Source organism: Hemicordylus capensis, chromosome 4, assembly GCF_027244095.1.
Source record: "Hemicordylus capensis ecotype Gifberg chromosome 4, rHemCap1.1.pri, whole genome shotgun sequence".
Lineage (NCBI taxonomy): Eukaryota > Metazoa > Chordata > Lepidosauria > Squamata > Cordylidae > Hemicordylus > Hemicordylus capensis.
Window position 1 is genome coordinate 79974060 of NC_069660.1, and position 19931 is coordinate 79993990.

Here is a 19931-nt window from a genome sequence, read left to right on the forward strand (position 1 = left end):
CAGGGACGTGGTAGAGGCATCCCACTCCAGGGCTTATCGCTCCTCTGGAGTCAGGGAGAATAAAGGTCTCGGGGAAGGAGGACATTGGTCTGAGGAAGAGTGAAATGCTCCTTTAGAAGGGACCCCTGCTGTGGAAGATGAGCCCATATCCTCTTGCACAAGGGATACTCCTCTGGGGGGTGGGGGCCTCCTTGTAGTGGGCGATTCAGTCATTATGGGTTTGTGACCCACGTGTTGACCGCATGGTGACTTGCCTGCCTGGTGCGAAGGTTGCGGACATCACACAGCATCTAGATAGAATGTTAGGCAGTCCTGCTGGGGAGGAGACAGCTGTCGTGGTGCACGTCAGCACCAACGATGTGGAGAATTGTAGTTGGGAGGTCCTGGAAGCCAAATTTAGGCTGATAGTGTATTGAAGTCCAGAACCCCCAAAGTAGCATTCTTAGAAATGCTACCTGTTCCATGCGCAGGTACAGTGAGACAGGCAGAACTGAGGGGTTTCAATGCGTGGATGAGACATTGGTGCCGGGAGGAAGGGTTTAGATGTGTTAGGAACTGGGATACATCTGGGGGCAAGCAAGGCCTGTACAAAAGGGATGGGCTGCGCTTGAACCAAGATGGAACCAGACTGTGGTTCCAAAAAAATCAAAAAGGTTGCAGAGCACCTTTTGAAATGACGCCTGGGGAATAGCCAACAGGAGCTGGACAGTATCCAGTTTGGCAAATGCCATTCTTTAAAGTGTGAGGGTGCAAAGGATTCAGATGAAACAGAAGGGGACAGAGCAGAACCACATTAAGAGCAGAGAGAAGGCTGTGGCAGCTGGTCAAAGAGTCAAAAGAAAGATAGCATACACCAGGTAAGAGATTCAGCATATAGGTGCTTTTATGCCAGTGCCAGAAGCCTCCGAGCCAAGATGGGTGAGCTGGAGTGCTTGGCTGATAAAACAGAAATAGATATAGCGGGCAAGGCAAAACAGAAACATGGTGGAACAGTGAGAACCAGTGGGACACTGTTATCCCTGGATATAAACTCTATAGAAAGGACAGGGAGGGGCACCTTGGAGGTGGAGTAGCACTGTACGTTAAAGAAGGAATAGAATCTAACAAGGTAGAAAACCTAGGAGGATTGGAGTCCTCCACAGAAACCCTGTGGGTGACAGTACAAGGCCTGAAAGGAAATGTGCTTCTGGGGATGTGCTATCACCCTCCGGATCAAAATGCTGACAGTGCTGCAGGAGGAAATCAGAGAGGCATCAAGGAGAGGCAGGGCAGTAATAATGGGTGACTTCAATTACCCACACATAGACTGTGTAGATTCACAGCCAGGTAATGACAAAGAAGTCAAATTTCTAGATATGCTGAATGACTGTGCCCTAGAACAGTTGGTCTTGGAACCAACTAGAGAGAAGGCGACCTTGGACTTAATTCTGAGTGGCACCCAGGACCTGGTGCGTGATGTCAGTGTCATCATCAACCCTTTAGATAACAGTGACTATAGTGTGACCAAATTCAGCATAAATGCGGGGAGAGAATGACCAAGGAAGTCTAATACAGACATCTTGAATTTCAGAAGAGGAAACTTCTCCAAAATGAGGAGTATGGTGAAAAGAAAGCTGAAAGGGAAAATCAGGGGAGTCACTTTGCTCCAGAATGCATGGAGTTTACTCAAAACCACAATACTAGAAGCCCTGTTAGACTGTATACCCAAAAGGAGGAAAGATACCACTAAGTCCAGGAAGATGCCAGCGTGGCTAACAGGTAAAGTCAAGGAAGCCATAAAAGGGAAGAAGAGTTCCTTCTGAAATTGGAAAGCCTGTCCAAATGAAGAGAACAGAAAGGAACACAAACTCTGGCAAAAGAAATGCAAGGTGACAATAAGGGAGGCAAAAAGAGAGTTTGAGGAACATTTAGCTAAAAACATCAAGGGGAATAACAAAAACTTCTTTAAATACATCAGATGCAGGAAAACTGCAAGAGAGGCAGTTGGGCCATTAGACAATGAGAGAGTGAAAGGAATTATTAAGGAGGATATGGAGGTTGTAGAGAAGTTAAATGAGTTATTTGCGTCCGTCTTCACGGCAGAGGATACTGAGCATATACCTGTTCCTGAACCAGGATTTTCAGGGATGGAGGCTAAAGAACTGAATCAGATAGAAGTGACAGAATATGATGTTTTAAACTGTCTGGAAAAACTGAAAACTAGCAAATTTTCAGGGCCGGATAGCATCCATCCCAGAGTCCTCAAAGAACTCAAATGTGAAATTGCCGGCCTCCTTGCTAAAATATATAACTTATCCCTGCAATCAGGCTCTGTACTGGAGGACTGGAAATTAGCAAATGTAACACCAATTTTCAAAAAGGGATCCAGGGGCAATCTGGGAAATTACTGGCAAGTTAGCTTAATGTCCGTTCTAGGCAAATTGATGGAAAGTATCCTCAAGGATAAAATTGTAAAGCGCATAGAAAAAAAGGCCCTGCTAGGAGTGAACCAGCATGGCTTCTGCCAAGGTAAATATTGCCTCACAGACCTTTTTGAGTGTCGACAAGTGTGTAGATAAAGGTGGTCCAGTGGACATAGTATACCTGGACTTCCAAAAAAAATTTCGACAAAGTTCCTCATCAAAAACTCCTGAGAAAACTTAGCAGTCATGGGATAAGGGGACAAGTACATGTGTGGATTGCTAACTGGTTGAAGGATAGGAAACAGAGGGTAGGGATAAATGGAGAGTTTTCACAATGGAGGGAAGTAAGAAGTGGGGTCCCCCGGGGATCTGTACTGGGACCAGTGCTTTTTAATTTATTCATAAATGGTCCAGAAGTAGGGGTAAGCAGCGAGGTGGCCAGATTTGCAGATGATACCAAACTCTTACAGGTAGTGAAATCCAAAACAGATTTTGAGGAGCTCCAAAAGGATCTCTCCAAACTGGGGGAGTGGGTGACAAAATGGCAAATGCGGTTCAATGTTGGCAAGTGTAAAGTGATGCACATTGGGACGAAAAACCCAAACCAAGTATACGTTGATGGGATCTGAGCTGTCGTTGACTGACCAGGAGAGGGATCTTGGGGTCATGGTGGACAGCTCGTTGAAAGTGTCAACTCAATGTGCAGCAGCTTTGAAGAAGGCCAATTCCATGCTAGGGATCATTAGGAAGGGGATTGAAAATAAAACTTCTAATATTATAATGCCCTTATACAAAACGATGGTGCAGCCACACCAGGAGTACTGCATACAGTTCTGGTCACCACATCTAAAAAAGGACATTGTAGAACTGGAAAAGTTGCAGAAGAGGGCAACCAAGATGATCAGTGGCCTAGAGCACCTTTCTTATGAGGCAAGGCTACAACACCTGGGGCTATTTAGTTTAGAAAAAAGGCGACTGCGGGGAGACATGATAGAGGTCTATAAAATCATGCATGGTGTGGAGACAGTGGATAGAGAGAAATTCTTCTCCTTCTCACATAACACTAGAACCAGGGGTCATCCTATTAAATTGATTGCCAGGAAATTTAGGACAAGCAAACAGAGGTACTTTTTCACACAACACATAATCAATTTGTGGAATTCTCTGCCACAAGATGTGGTGACGTCCAACAACCTGGATGGCTTTGACAGGGGTATGGATAACTTCATGGAGGAGAGGTCTATCAACGGCTACTAGATGGAGGGCTATAGCCACCTCCAGCCTCAAAGGCAGGATGCCTCTGAGTACCAGTTGTAGGGGAGTAACAACAGGAGTAAGGGCATGCCCTCAACTCCTGCCTGTAGGCTTGCAGCAGCATCTTGTGAGCCACTGTGTGAAAGAGGATGCTGGACTAGATGGGCCTTGGGCCTGATCCAGCAGGGCTGTTCTTATGTGCTTCTTGAATAGTGTTTATCTTAAGTAAGTGGAAAGTTGTCCAGTGAAGGGTTCTTTCTAGACTGTGAAATAGTCGTTCTTTTTTGCTGGTTCCTGCAGGCAATGTTTCTGGGAGTGGGGGGTGGTTCAGATGAGATGCAGCCCCCTCCTGAATTTTTTAATCATTTTTTTAGCCATCCAATTAATGCGTGGGGAATGTGGGTTTCCCCCAATATTACCTTTTTTCTAACATTAGTGCACACTGCAAAATGTGGGGGTGGGGGAGATATATGGATGGCCATGGTGCAACCCGAAGAGGAATACTTACCTGCATAGAAGGTGATCTAATAATAATAATAATAATAATAATACTTATTATTATTATTATTTGATTTCTATACTGCCCTTCCAAAAATGGCTCAGGGCGGTTTATACGGAGAAATAATAAATAAAAAAGATGGCTCCCTGTCCCCAAAGGGCTCACAATCTAAAAAGAAACATAAGACAGACACCAGCAACAGTCACTGCAGGTACTGTGCTGTGGGTGGATAGGGCCAGTTACTCTCCCCCTGCTAAATAAAGAGAATCACCACATTAAAAAGGTGCCTCTTTGCCCAGTTAGCAGGGGGCTAACTGGGCAAAGGTGATGTACACTAGATGGTGATATACACTAGGGTTGATTTCCAGATGGTATGCCCTGCACATTTCCGCACCTGGGTGCACTTTCTTCCAGTTCTTGCCTTGTGTGATCCAATTTCCCTCCACTCTCAGGCCACTTTCTATTACTGTTTTTGCACAATAATGCTCTTATTTAGGCTTTATAGAGAGAAGCTTTCTCCTCCCCTTACCTGGTCCCCTCTCTCTATGTTGTGTTCTTCCAAATGATTGTTGCTGTTGCTCTTGATACAGTGTTGCACGGAAGTGGATGGCAGTCTCTCAGCTACGTCAAAGGATTGTATGTCTGAAACATTATTTGCTTCTCTCTCCTCAGGAATTGGGAAGACAACTTTAAATGGCCCAAAATAAAGCTTCAAACATGGTTGGATCAAAATTCTTTGAGCTATCTGGTTCACAAGGGTCAGAAATAAATAAATGGGCTCTGATTTCCCATTCTAGCTGTAGCCCAAAGGGGTGAGGACAGCCCTATCCCTTGTGTAGCAGCCTCTGTGCCTTCTTCCTTGGCTCACAACAACTCAGGGGCATACCAAGGTTGGAATGGGCCCAAAGACAAGATTTTAAAATGGGCCCCTCGCTGCCTCCTTCTCTTGGCCCCATGTCTCTGCTGCAGAAGAACATTAAGGATACATGTAATATAGTGTAGCAGATTAACAGAGGACAGGAGACTGCAGTTACAAGGTGTAAACAGCAGCAGAACCAAATAATGCAACAGTATCAGCTTTGTGAAATACAAGGGAGCAATTCATGCTTGCTACCACAAGACCAACTCTCCTTCCCTTCTGTACGTTCCAAGGGAAGCCTCTGTTCCAAGCTTAACAATTTTTGTCAGGTCTGTAACATGGCGGGACTTTAAAAAAAAACAACACCCAGGCAAACCAGTTTAAAGTTAGCAAACAATCCAGAATGCTAGGCTAGCTCCACTCTTCCCCAACCCTCAAGTGTTGTGAGCATTCTGGGAACAAGGAACACTTTTTGAGAACTTGTTTGGTTAAATAACAATTGAATACATTTTCAAGAACCGCCAATAAACCCCCTGCCACCATCCCCTCTTTTCTTTCCACATAGAGGAAAATGACTCATTGCAAGTTCCGATGGGAAGACCACATGGGTCTGGGCTTAGAGGAAAGAACCCAGTCATTTAAAAATCATTTTTAAAAAGTTAAAATAGCCCAGGCACAAACAAGGGTTTGGGAGGGGTGGGGAACACAGACACATAAAGGGAGACTTTCAATTGGGGATAGAATCACTCTCTCTCACACACACTCCATAAATATGGGAAGCAGGGCGGGGGGAAACAAAGCACACACCTAAAACACAAAGATGAGGGTGGGTTGTTTGACTTTCCTTTCCACTTGAACTGCTAGCTCCCATCTAAGCTCTGTCCTTAGTTCAGGAACTACAGTCAGTTGCTGAGCAGGGGAGGAGCTCAAGATGAGGCAGACCAATCAGAGATGGTGGCTGCTGCTGCTGCTGGGGAAAGACAGGGCTGCTTTAAGCCTTTCCTTTCTCTGCTGCTGCAACTGCTCTCCTCCTGACTGACAACAGAGAAATTGCAAGTCACAGAGAACCTGCTTGCGGGGGCTGCAGCTCAGCTGGGAAGGGGAGAGAACCCTTTGAGGTGGCAAGGCTCACTATTGCCCACACTCCTGGCCATGGGATTGGAGAGAGGGCAAGGACTGGCCTTGGGGGCCCCTCATAGGCTGTGGGACAGGAGACATTTGTCTCCCTTTGTCTTATTGATGGTACACCCCTGCAACAACTAATTGTCCCCTCTTCTCCTTTGCTCCCTACTCCTCCCCCCCGTATTTACATTATAGGACTTATTTTCTCCCCTGCTGCCCAGTAACTGAAAGAGCAGCAGTTTAAGATTGTTTAAAATAGGGATGAAATTGTAGTCTCAGCAGCACAATTGAGGCATGTTTACTCAGAAGTAAGTCCCCATTAACTTCAGTGGAATTCACTCCCAGGAAAACATTTATCAGAGACTCAAGCCAAGTTGTTAGCAGGGGAAGATCAGGAGCTTTCCCACAGAGCAGGTTTTGCCATGAGTTTACTGCGAGGCTTTACTGTGAGTTTGAATTTGTCCCCAAAAACCTATGCAAGAAGTGGATTTTTTTGCCCCAAGACATAATTCTGGCTAGGTTCCAATGCACAATGAAAACCCTGAATCATGTGTGAAATCTCACACAGAGTTCGGCGTGAATCCGGCTGATATGTGAACAAACACCCTCCATTCTGAACTATCTGGAGATGTTCCTGACAGGAGGAAAGGGAAACAATTAAGCAGATTTTTGAGAAGAGATTTATTAAGACCTCCACAATCAAGTCCAGAGAACAAGGAGAATGCTTTCTTTCTTCCAATCCAAGCTCCACAGGAGTTTTGAGAAAAGCATGACAGTGATGGGGTGGGATGCTGCAGAAGTTCAGTCAACCAAATGTGCTCTACCCTTCAGCAACACATGTAAGAACAATAGTAAAACATGTTCCTTTCTGTGTTTGCACACATTAGTACCCCAGGGGATGGTGAAAGTGTGAGCTACAGGGAGGGACCACAAGCCACAATTCACGCCTTGGCATGGATACCAAGCAGATACTAGTGCAAGAACTGCTAAGAACAGATGACTAAAAACAACTCTGACAAACTACTTTTGTGTGAACCCACTGACTCTTCCCCCCAAGCCCTCTGGCAGACATCCTGACTAATGAAGTGTGTACATAGAGGGAAACTGCAGGGGTGTGACTGGAGCCTGTGTTCAAAAAACCCGGTCCCTAATGCATGCCATTGCACAAGCAAACTGTCCTCACTTGCCAATGCTCTGGGAGCTCTCTGGAAGAGAGGGAAAATGTTGCTGACTCTTGGGAGTTCTCAAACTGTTGTTGAAAAGTGGTATATAAATATTTGTAGTTGTAGTAGTGTAGTAGTAATGGTTCTTACTTACAGTAGTGGGAGGAGAACAATTGGCCCACTATCTAACCCCAGCACAGCATCCTGCCAATGACTGTGGCTGGTGTCTACTTTATATTTTTCTTTAGACTGTGAGCCCTTTTGAGGCAAGGGATATATTTATCTGTGTAAACTGCCTTGAGAACTTTTGTTGAAAAGCCATATATATATAAATATTCGTAGTAGTAGTCTCATACCTTTTCTAGCATCATTAACTTCCTTCTCCCTTCCACAGCTCCCTTACCTGATTGATGGGGAGACCAAGATTACCCAGAGTAATGCCATCCTGCGGTACCTTGCACGGAAGTACAACATGTGTGAGTGATATTGGCACCCATGATGTTTGCTGGCTTAAAACTGACAAATAGTGTTGCGGAGCAGTTGACTGGAGGCTGATCCTTGCCTTTTCCATATGTTCTGCCTTAGATGGTGAGAGTGAAGAAGAAATTATCAAAATGGATATGCTTGAGAACCATCTCATGGATCTCCGAATGAGCTTTGCAAGATTGTGCTACAACCCAGATTTTGTGAGTTGCTTTGTGCTTTTCTTGCAAACTGGGTCAGAACTGGAATTCAACAGATCACTTGAAGATCAGCAATATAAGGATCAGGGACTGGGTGGGAAGGTGGCACTTACATAAGGCTTAATAAATGATTCTTTCTGCACTCCTGGGGTTGGGAGGGGAACAAAAGTTCTGTGTTTAGATTTAACAAAAGGAAAAAAGAGGTCCAGCAATGGGGAGTTCAGTTCAAGGCTTCACAAAAGCAAAGTTGGAAGTAAGCCTGAATATGGAATTCAATTCTCTCTCTCTCTCTCAGGAAAAACTGAAACCCGAGTACTTGGAACAGTTGCCAGGGATACTTAGGCTCTTCTCCCGCTTCCTGGGTGACAGGGAATGGTTTATTGGAAATAAGGTACATGTGCTCCGTGTGAGTGGTTATGTAATAAGACCAAAATCTCTCAAATTGGGTGGTTCAGTTTTAAAATGCCTGTCTCCAATCTTTGTTTTGCAGATCACCTATGTAGATTTCATTATATATGATTTCTTGGATCATCAGCAAATGTTTGAGCCAAAATGCTTGGATCAGTTCACAAACCTGAGGGATTTTTTTGATCGTTTTGAGGTGAGTACTATCATGATTTATACATAAATCCTCAGACATGGGCCACTAAAGAGAGCTGTTCTGATATCTACAGCAAAAGGAATGTTTCTTGCCCCAGTTAATATTTCCCAAATGGGATAACCTTCCACTCTGTCACTTGATATCATAATCTCTGATTTCAAGCAAGTAAGATTCTGCTTCTTAGTCCTTCCTCATGGAGTGTAGTATCGGATTTCATTTCCTGCTTGCCAGGAGTGTATCTGTCATAACCATACAGGACTTGAACAGCTTGGGCCCCAGTTCTAGAATTCTTCTGCTTGAGCATCTGTACACACCCAAAACACCTTCTTCCTCTCACTGCCAAACTGCACTCAATGGTAGAGTTAAGGTTCCTAGTGCACTTTCTATCATGACAGAATATTCCGGAGGCTGCTATTAGGCCAGGGGCGGGGGCTGCTGAAAGAAGATTCTTCTTGGAGATCTATTGTTTGTGCAATAAATGAGGAGCAACTGAGTAGCACATAGCTCAAATCTAATCTTTAGGGTTATGTGTCCATTACAGTGGTAGTGGCCACAATCCCGTAAGTGTTGGATTGTGGCCATTCAACCAGCACTAAAATAGCATTTTTTGTTGTTGTTTCTGAGAAACTGTTTGTTCCATCTTGACAAAGCATAATCATTGCTATTCAGCTGGCTATTTGATTGCATGAGCATTGTGGGTAAATATTGCTTACAATGTTTTGTTGGCAAAGGCACAAAACTCTTCTCCCCCTGCATCCCAAATACCTATTCTGTTTTGATGCCTTTGGCCCTAAATGCTTACATTCTGAATAGTGAGCCACACACCCCAAAGGGATGAGCACTTGCTGGCTACGATGCATCACTCACTAGTGCATGGGCATGGGAAACTCCATGCATCCTAAGCACTGTATTAGAGTGGTTGCAACCTGCTTCCATTGGGAGTTATGGGAGTAGCCGTTCACAGCTGGTCTGATGCAGCACTTAGAATGCCTGGAGCCTCCCCTGGTGTCAGAAGGAGCACCATGCATTGGTGAGTGCCATGGAGCCAGCAAGCTCCCACCCCTGTGTGAAATATAAGCCAAAATAATTGACAACTGCACTCTTAAATTCCAGTGCAAGAATGCTTACATAGCCATATATCTGAACATAGTAAGCACCTGCAAGGTAATGAGCAAACAGTTCTCCTGCAGCAAGGCCTTGGCAGGAGTTGATGAAGATTGGTTTTTTTGTGTTTTTTTAAAGGTGCTGCACTAGCTTTTATAGATGTGGGCTTGGAGTATATTTGCTTAATGCTTAAATCAAAAGGTCCCTCCTGCAACAGTGGTAGAAGCAACTGTAGTTTGTGGAACTTCATCAGTTCAGAATACCACTCGTAGCACAGATAACGGACGAGAAGCAACAAGCACAGAACCCCCAAGTTCCAGTCCGGGACACCATCAGTTCTCTAGTGGGCTAAGTCATCTGACTCAAAAGTTACGATGAGTACGCTTCGCTTTAGGGAGAGCAAGTCCAGTAAATCAGAACCAAAATCCTTTAAGACAGCTTGATAATGGAGTGGGTGGAGGAAGAGACGAAGATGATGATGTTGAAATGCTAATTCCAGTTTCTGATGTAGTGTCAGGCTTTGATGTGAATGACTGTTCAAGGCTTCTACTTGATCTCACATCTGACCAAGGACAAGGACTTAGACAGCCTTACACTGCAACACATAATGGAGTACAGTTTTGTAACCGAGATGGCCTATGTGAGCTCTGTGGGATTGTACATACCGCCCAGATACCTGACTCTTGCTTAGAAGCAACACTGAAAAATGAGACAGGCGATGATGAGGCTTTGCTACTCTGTTAAGTATGGATTGAATGAGAACGTATACAAGTTGGAGCAATATTGGTGATTGTTTTTGTGCTTCATAATTAAGATGAAAAAATACCCTAGTTTTTAGTTTCAAAGAATTCCAGGGCAAATCATGTGACTTAAACATTTTATTGTGCATGAATGAATCTTTGGGCAACTATTTTGCCACAGGCCTAATGTACATCTGCTGCAACTTTGTTATTCTTTCAAGGTCATCTACTGATGATTTTTACAGCAACTGTTTTTCCTACTAGTAGTACTGAAGCATGTGCATGGAAGCAACTGCAGATGGGATGTCTCTGTAATGTGTGAAAAGTATGAGCTGTAGATAAGTGTTGAAATATGCCAGGCTTGTCAGACCATTTTGCATTTTATGCATTGCAGAGGCTTATGCATCTGTAGTTAGTTTCCTACACATACTTCAACATGAAGGTAGAGAAAGGTAATCCTGGGAAGTGGCCTCCATTTCAGATAGGCTTAACACGGTGGTGTAATTCACAGCAGAAACTTGACTGCTCAGCTACTTTTGGCTGCCTGGCACTTAATCCAAGTTGACAGGCTAGTTTGTACAGAATAATTATTCCCTTTTGAAATTAAATCCAGTGTACTATTGTCAATATAATTGTAACTGAATATACTAAATGCTGATTATTGCTAAATATTTTTTTCCTTTTGTGGTTTAAATTTACCCCTGCTAACTTGGCAAAGAGGCACCTTTTAATGTGGTGATGGTCTTTATTTAGCAGGGGGAGAGTAACTGGCCCTATCCACCCCAAGCACAGGACCTCCAGTGACTGTTGCTGGTATCTGCCTTGTGTTTATTTTTAGATTGTGAGCCCTTTGGGGACGGGGAGCCATCTTTCTTACTTACTTACTTGCTTACTTATTTATTATTTGTCTGTGTAATCCACCCTGAGCCATTTTTGGAGGGGTGCTATAGAAACTGAATAAATAAAACAAAAATAAAACTTACTTGCCCTATGAGGCAAAGGGCAGTAAAGTGAAGTTGACTCAACATTAACCAAATACACGTAAAAATTTCACTTTTTAGAGACTGTGTTTTCCCTCTCTTGGGAAATGTGTGTCCTGGCATTAGACTTAGGTTTGGTTTTGTGTGTGTGTGTTTTTAAGAGATGAATAGAAGTACTGTATGGCTATTCCTCATAATCCCAGCAAGTATAGAAGGCAGATGCATTATGAGGGAATGCTGGGAATTGAATGAAGATGAAAATGAGTTTAACCCAACCATTAGAGAGCATTGTTGGACTGTGTTTCTTCTGCTGGTCTACTCACTAGTGCTTTATTTAGCTCTTGTGCACAGCTATGTAGAAAAGTGGCTCCAGTGTGTGCCAACATGCCATGGAATAGATATTTCTCAACCTACAGTAGTGGGGCAGCCAGAACCACAAAGCTCTGTCTGCTCTCCAGCCAAACGGATCTTGCTGCACGCAGTGAAAAGCTTTAACCAATTTATCCTGGGATAAAATGGGAGAAAGAATCTTGATGGCATTATACATCATAAAGATCCAAAAGCCATATACCTCCTCACCATAATGATGGTTAATTCAGAAGAGGTTTGAAGCATTCAGGACACAGGAAAGCTGGTGTTGGTTGCTGTGGCTAAGAGACTGAGCTGCCGATTTGAACATTCCTGGTTGGAAGTTTACCTTTGCCATGTACTCGCTAGGTGACCTTAAGCAAGCCAAGCCATTCTTTTTCAGCTCACCAGCTACAATGTGGGGAAAATATCTCCCTTACAGGGTTAGGGCATCAATATGTGAAGCACTTCACACACACAGTGCTACTGAAATGCTCAGCGTCATTATCCTAAAACAGCTGTTTTCATTGTTCTTCATGACTGGTTCAGACTACTGCAACATGAAATGACTTTGCTGATAAAGATTCTTCTTCTGGCTTTCTCTGCAGGCCTTAGAGAAGATTTCTGCCTACATGAATTCCAGCCGCTTCATGAAGACTCCCACCTTTTGGAGGATCGCCAAGTGGGGCAATAAAAAAGAGTAGAGGAGAAAATTCCTTGTATGCACAAGAATATATTATTGAGGGAATCTTGAATCCCTTCATGCCTTTAAACTGTTTTATGCAGTGACTCCTGTGGCCATAAACTACCCTTGTTAATTCTTGAAAGTTTATCACACTTTAAAATTAGGGTCACATGCTGTTTGCAAGCCTGGCTACTGGCTAGCTTTCCATGGGAATAAATTGAGGTTGTTCATGCGGGCGAGTGGGGAGGCTGGGTAAACTCACCAGCCCAGACAAGTGAGCTCTTGTTTTGATAGCTTGAACCTCACTCCCGTACAAGCCGTGCTACACTGTGCAGCTCCAGAGGCCAGATGATGCATCCAGGTCTCCGGGAATCCCACAATGCACCATGTGACATGCGTGGTGCATCAGGAGATTCTCCTAAGAGACAGGCACTCTAGGAAACTGTCCCTGTGTGCAGCTGGGCTGGAAGCAGCCCGGCTTGCACATGAGCAGCAAGTGGAGGTTAAGGAGGAGCTCACTCCTTTAACCTCGGCTAGCAGCTGGGCTAGGCGGATGCTGTCTCGCCAGGATCAGGCCTGATCCTAGTGGTTCTCATGCACAGCCTAACCCAGGCTGGTCATCCCTAGCTTGGGTTAGTCTGTGCATGAGAACAGCCTCATTAAATGTTTCCAAGCGCCCCTTAGGCATCACTCTATGATGTGTGAAACATCAGCCTTTCCCGGGGACATCCCTTCACTGACAGCGGCAAAGTGCATTACTAACATGCCCATTTTGTGCCAGATTGACTAGCAGGGACCAGTGGAGCACGAAGCATCACAGGTCTAATTTGTATGGATGGATAGTACTGAACTGCTCCTCTCAGTCATTGGTAGGGCCATTAAACATGATTGGTGAAATACTGGCCCAAATGTTTTTTAGCCTTTCTGTGATAGTGTCACCACCAAGCTGTCTCCCCAAGCCCCCCACACACTACAATAAAGATATGCAACGAGGCATGTGAGAGACTAGCTCACATAGTGTCCAAGGATATGTGATATATTATTATATCTGAGCCCAGTAACACTGCATGCGTTCAAATTGCATGAACACACAAACTGCACAAATACCTTACACCATTAAGCAACCATTATTATTAACCATTATTAAGAGAGCCAGCGTGGTGTAGTGGTTAGAGTGCTTCACTAGGACTGGGGAGACCCGAGGTCAAATCCCCATTCAGCCATGATACTAGCTGGGTGACTCTGGGCCAGTCACTTCTCTCTCAGCCTAACCTACTTCACAGGGTTGTTGTGAGGAGAAACTTAAGTATGTAGTACACCGCTCTGGGCTCCTTGGAGGAAGAGCGGGATATGAATGTAATGAATAAATAAATAAATAAATAAATTATTTCCAACGCAATATGTAATAGTTGCATGCATGCAGCACTATGAGGCTGGTGTACGCTTGCACAGTATGTCAGCCACTGTACTATGTGCATCAGGCTCTACAGTAAAAACAAAAAATGGCATCCAAATAACCTAAATCTAAAAATAACTTGATAAAATAGTGTGTGAGGCAAGAACACCTTATCAAACAAATCTTTAAAAATAAATGGATGAACCGATTGACTTAAAATTCAATAAACAGTCCTGTCAATCCTGAACTAGACGTGTTTCAAATTTCAGAGCTCTCTGCCCAGCCACTTCCAATTTTTTTCTTCTTTTCATAGACATGTATGGGGACCCCCACCCCCCCAACTGATTAATGCTAATGGATTGGCAAGGTGTTCTGGCCCAAGAACCCCTTTAAAAATTGTTTGGGGGAACAATAATCCCTGCTGCATCTATTTGAGAGGAGAAACTATTCCATGTTCTGGGACATGGGTAAATGCACAGGTAGGCTGGCAGACAGCAGAAGACTGCAGCCATTTTTCAAACGGCCAACAAAAAACAATTGCTCTCACTGCCAAAAGATGCTGATGCCGTTTTGTATTTCTGACATCACTTTGTCTTCAGATAGCTATAATGATATTTTACTTGATTTTTTTGATAATTCCAATAATCCTGATCAAATCTAAGGTTCTAAATATCAAATTGGAATTATTTCCAATCTCAGATATTCCCATTAGCATCCTGATATCCATATCAGAGAGATCCTACCACAAAGGCCCAGCAATGAGTATACTAGCTGGACCATTGTCTCTTCCTGGTTCCAAAATATTGCACTTTAGATTGCTGGCAAAAGGTGATATCCCTGCAACAAAAAAACAGCCTTGTTAAAAGATGTGAAGACTGCACAAGAAATGTGCACCTTTTGAATAATAAACTGGGACATCCTTAGAGGTAGCTTAGAGGTTTTAGAGAGAGCAAAAATCCAGTTCTGTTGTTGGCCAAGCAGTTAAGTGATCAAAACAGATCTTCAAAGGATGATTACAAACAGGTTCAGCTCCAGCTGCTTAACATCTAGGGTTCATACATTGCATTATTAATACACATGTACAAAATATTCTGTGTCAGTAACCACACATTTAGAGTATACACACACACACACACACACACGAATGAGACACACACACTCTTCCCCCTTGTAGATATGGGAACACTGATGAGCCGAGATTGGCATGCCCTGCGCATGCGTACATGCAGTTATGCTACATGTCTGCAACTATGCAATGTCTAGAGCGGATCTTCTTCACTACTGTTGTTGTAGAGGATGTTCAGAGAAAGGAGTGTCTCACCATGAATACAAACCTCCCATGAATTCTTCCCTCCCATGGATTTAATTTTTTTTAAAAAATTTAGTTAAATTTAATTTAAGGCTGTGCCTGGCTTTGAAGCTGCCTGCCTGCTGCCACCACACCATAGTTACAGAGAGGCTTTTTCTCTCTCTGATTTAAATTTTCTGTAATTTAAATGTCATTAATTTGTGGGATGTGATAGACATACAAACAAAAGCAAAAGCAAGGAATTCTCAGAGGAGGGCATTATATACCATTCCTCTCAGATGCCATTTTTATTTTAATTTTTTCAGTTCTCTTCCTTTTCAAAATGTTTGGATTGGTTACTTTCTGGTTTTTATTTGGGCCTGCTGCTGGCCTCCCTCCCTGCTGCCCATGCCGTCCTCCTGTGAGCGAGTGGGTGCTGTTCTCTGCTTCTCTGCTGCTTGGCCCAGCAGTCCCTGGCTGGCCTTCTGCCCCTGTCCTGGACAACCAAGGGAGGGTTCAGACTATGTCAAATTGCTTCCAGCTTCTCATGCAAGAGTCTGTCTTTTAAAGACCTTGTTTCCCTATTGAAATGTATTTATTTTATTTAAAACATGTATATGCCACCCCAAATGCAAGTCTCTGGGCGGTTTACAACAAAACAATAAAAACAGATAAAAAGATTAACACATTACAACAATTAAAATTTAAAATGCTAAAACTATTGAAAACACCATTAAAACAGTATCTAATTAAAATCCTGGGTGAACAAATGCATCTTGGCTGCCTTTTAAAAAGTTGTAAGAGATGGGGAGGCTCTTATTTCAGCAGGAAGTGGGTTCCAAAGCCTTGGGGCAGCAACAGAGAAGACCCGTCTCTGAGTAGCCACCAGACCAGGGGCGTAGCTAGGGAAGAGGGGGCCCGTGTTCATCCCTCTCTCTGGCAGCCCCTCAGATTGAGGGAGACAATGGAGAAAATAGGGAGGGATGGAGCTGGAAGGCCCTCAGGAGCTGGGGGCCCATGTTCTTTGAACCCTTTTGCTCAATTATAGCTATGCCCCTGCACCAGACGAGCTGGTGGCAACTACAGACAAACCTCTGCAGATGATCTCAATGTGTGGTGAGATTCATAGTGAAGAAGGCATTCTCTTAAGAACCCAGGGCCCAAGCTGTTTAGGGCTTTATAGGATATAACAAAAACCTTGTATTTTGCCTGGAAACATATTGGCAACCAGTGTACTGTAGATCTTTTGAGATAGGAGCCATATGGTCTCTCTGAGATGACCCAGAGCCCAACCTAGCTGCCACATTCTGGACCAACTGCACTTTCCAGACTACATACAAAGGCAGCCCCACATAAAGCACATTGCAGTAATCAAGTCTGAAGGTGACCAGCAAATGTACTACTCTTCTGAGGTCATTTATCTCAAGAAATGGACACAGCTGGTGTATCGGCCAAAGCTGATAAAAGACACTTCTGGCCACTGCCTCAACCTGGGACACCAGGAGAGGTTTGTGTCCAGAAGCACCCCCAGAATGTGTACCTGTTCCTTCTGGGGAAGTGTGAGCCCATCCAGAACTGACAGATCAAAATCATCTCCTGAGTTCCACACAATAAGTAAGTAAATACTGATTGTATAATTTATTATTCACTAGTCGACATTAGGCCCGTTACATTAACGGGCGCTAGAAGAGTTGCCCGTGGCTCCGGCCGGGCCCACCGCCGCCTCGCCTGGCTTCCCCGCCGCCTCCTCGCCGGACGCCTTTACACGTGCGCCATGCATGCGCAGAACACCCGCAAGAGACACGGACGCAGGTACCTTAGGGTTTAATTATATTAACAATTACATTTCTATACCACCTAATTCAGTGATCTCTAGGCAGTTTAAAAGCTTAAGAACCAACAATTAAAAGTAAGAAACAAAACAAAGACAACTACAGACAAGCTTTTAATGCACAGATAAAACAAAAACAAAGATCTTACAAACACTTTTCAGTGTTAAAACACCATAGTCCATACTCTGTCTCAAACAGCTGGAGCACACTCTTCAAATTAATTACAGCAACTGAAGCTAAATAACCAATCCATGAACAGGAGAAAGGAGGGAGGAGGAGATGACTACAGAACAGAATTTTAACCCTTTTACAGACCAATAAATTTCATTGCCTTTTTCATTTCTTCCCTAACATTAATGGTTGGTTGCAGCTATTCAATACACAGGGCCTCTTTTTTACACAGTGACTTTACTGTATTCCCTTCAATAGCCAAAATAAACATCTTTGTAAAATTCTTCCCTCATGATTTTCTTTCATATGCTTTGCCCATGCCCAGGGTTTCAATCAGTTTTTATTATGTTGCAAGTCTACCAAATATACCTTATACCTTTTTAACAGGTGGAGTTTTCCAGGAGGAAAGTTGAAGAATTAGTTAGAAGGTACAATTATAAACTCCCCAAGGAGCAATTCAAGAGAACAAAATTTGAGGAAGGGTCAAAGCAAAGTAAAGTGTGCCATCAAGTCAGTGTTGGCTTCTGGCGACCACAGTACCCTGTGGTTGTCTTTGGTGGAATACAGGAGGAGTTTACCATTGCCTCCTTCCGTGCAGTATGAGATGATGCCGTTCAACATCTTTCCTAAATCACTGCTGCCCAATATAGGTGTTTCCCATAGTCTGGGAAACTTTCCCATAGTCTGGGAAACATACCAGCAGGGATTAAAACCAGCAACATCTGGCTTGCTAATCAAGTCATTACCTATACTTAGAATTGCTTATGTGATGGACAGATTTACCTGGAAAACACAAAAGATTTTGAGAAAACATGGCCTGAAAGCTAAATGGATCTGTTCCTTGAATTCTCCACGCCCTGCATTCTGTTTTGCCTCCCTTCCAGTTTAACCTGGAAATTTCCTACGGTTTATTATGAAATTGGTGAAACTGTTTCAAATTATGCAGTTGGTGGAAGTGGTGCATGCATGGCTAGGCAAAGTGTTTTGTCTATGTGCATTTTTGTTTTCAGATTATTGGTGCACATAAGAGCTTGTACATACTGATGAAATATAGCCAAAAAATAAATGGAAGAAAAAGAAAAGAAAGAAATCGTATCATGCTCACCATTGCATCAAGATCTTTTCTTGTGTTGTGTTTCATTAATGCACACAAATACTGGTGTGTATGGATAAAACTAGATGGAAAACAAAGGTTGCAGAAGCTGAAAGCTTGTAGCAAACCACATGTGCTCACTGCTCCGTACAAAGTTCAGAAATAAGAAGTGAAAGAACAGAAATTGCTTAACAAATTGGTGCTGCTCTGCCAACAAACAAGACCAAAGACATTGGGAGCCACAAAAAGTTGGAAAGAATCTTGGATAGGGAGGATTCTGTAAGCCCCACTCATTTAAAAATGCTTTGGTCCCATCCATGGCAGTAAGACTCCTCTACTGAGCTTGGAGCTGCCAACTCTCGAGGTTTAGCCTGGAATTTCGAAGAATCAGCAGCCATTTCTAGGTGACTACTGTGAGCAATCCATGTGGATGGATATTGTGAGAAATACTGGAAAATGCTGGAGGGAGGGAATCTCAGGAAAAGCTTCAGTCAGTTGGGAACTCTGAACCATGTACTCGATTTTCACTTGATACCACCTCTGTGGTCACTAGCCAGGCTTAAATGAAGGGATCATGTGATGATTACGTGATGCTCGAGCTGCTTTATCTGGAGTAAGTGCCAGTGGTGTGCACACACACTACACACACACTCCTTTCTGGGGAATCACATTTCCCAGTTTCGATGAGAATGACCCTTCTGCTGTCTATGTTTCGAATGCGACTTGCCTGAACGGAGGCGTTTTGCTGCTGTTGAGCAACTAGTGTCTGAAACAGACTTGCAATGTTGTAGCACTATATCGCAAAGATTCCATACAAAATAAAGCATCAGAAATGTGAATGGCACCTTGCTGTCACCGTAGGGACTGTGGTGTCACAAGTCCACAGGAAGTATGGAAGCACACTTAGGAGATCCGTAGTGACACTGTCAGAGGCATAACTAGGGAAAACGGCGCCCGGGGCAAGCACTGAAATGCCCCCCCGCGCCCCCGCCCCGCCCAACATACTACATTATACTTAGGTTTTTCCTCACAAGCGCCCGCCGCCAAGCCAGGCCACTGACTGGCCACCAGGCGCCAGCAAAGCAATGGGGGGGCGTGGGCGGCGCGGAAGGGACCGCTCGTGGGGGAGGGGGCGCCGACGTGCTCCCTTGACTGCTGCAGCGCTGCTACACTGAGCAGGAAACTTTTATATTAACAAAAAATTTTTTAAAAATTAAAAAAAAATTTTTTGTCATGGTGGCGCCCCCCACGTGACCAGAAAAGATGGCGCCCTGGGCACGTGCCCCCCTGCCCCCCCCCCTAGTTACGCCTCTGGACACTGTGGTAGGGGTTAATCTGGAAAGTGGAGCCCTATCCTCAGTCTCCTGTATCTAGTGGCTTCCAAAGTGTTCTCTTCTCTTGGTCTTCTTTAACAAATTTAAGACACATTTAATGTCACCAAAAATGTGTCTTGTTTAATTGCTTGATCGATTTTGAGGAAGAACGAAAGAGAATCAACGTTCCACTTTAGTGCGTCTTGATCGTCCGAATCCAGTACTTCCCCAGTCCGACTGAAGTTTTGATTCTAGAGATCCTGAGTGTCTTTCCAGGTGGGCAAAAATGGAAACAGAAATATCCCCCCCCCCCTTGTGTCGTTTGCCGATGATCAGCCGTGCGTGTTAATAAATCCATTGCTGAAAGGCCCGTTCCCGCATTCTGCTTCCTCCTTGCA

The 19931-nt window shown here is 43.9% G+C and overlaps 1 protein-coding gene across 4 annotated transcripts in view; it reads left to right on the plus strand.

Moving 5' to 3' along the window:
- LOC128323394 (glutathione S-transferase 2-like) overlaps nucleotides 1-17413 on the plus strand; it is a 31784-nt gene extending 14371 nt beyond the window's left edge. For all 4 annotated transcript variants that reach the window (XM_053246434.1, XM_053246432.1, XM_053246431.1 and 1 more), the window contains 5 exons: nucleotides 7694-7775; nucleotides 7885-7985; nucleotides 8278-8373; nucleotides 8473-8583; nucleotides 12364-17413. In XM_053246434.1, the coding sequence (XP_053102409.1) occupies nucleotides 7694-7775; nucleotides 7885-7985; nucleotides 8278-8373; nucleotides 8473-8583; nucleotides 12364-12459 (486 nt within the window). In that variant the 3' untranslated portion in view covers nucleotides 12460-17413. The remainder of the gene's footprint in view (nucleotides 1-7693; nucleotides 7776-7884; nucleotides 7986-8277; nucleotides 8374-8472; nucleotides 8584-12363) is intronic.
- Nucleotides 17414-19931: the final 2518 nt, after the last annotated feature.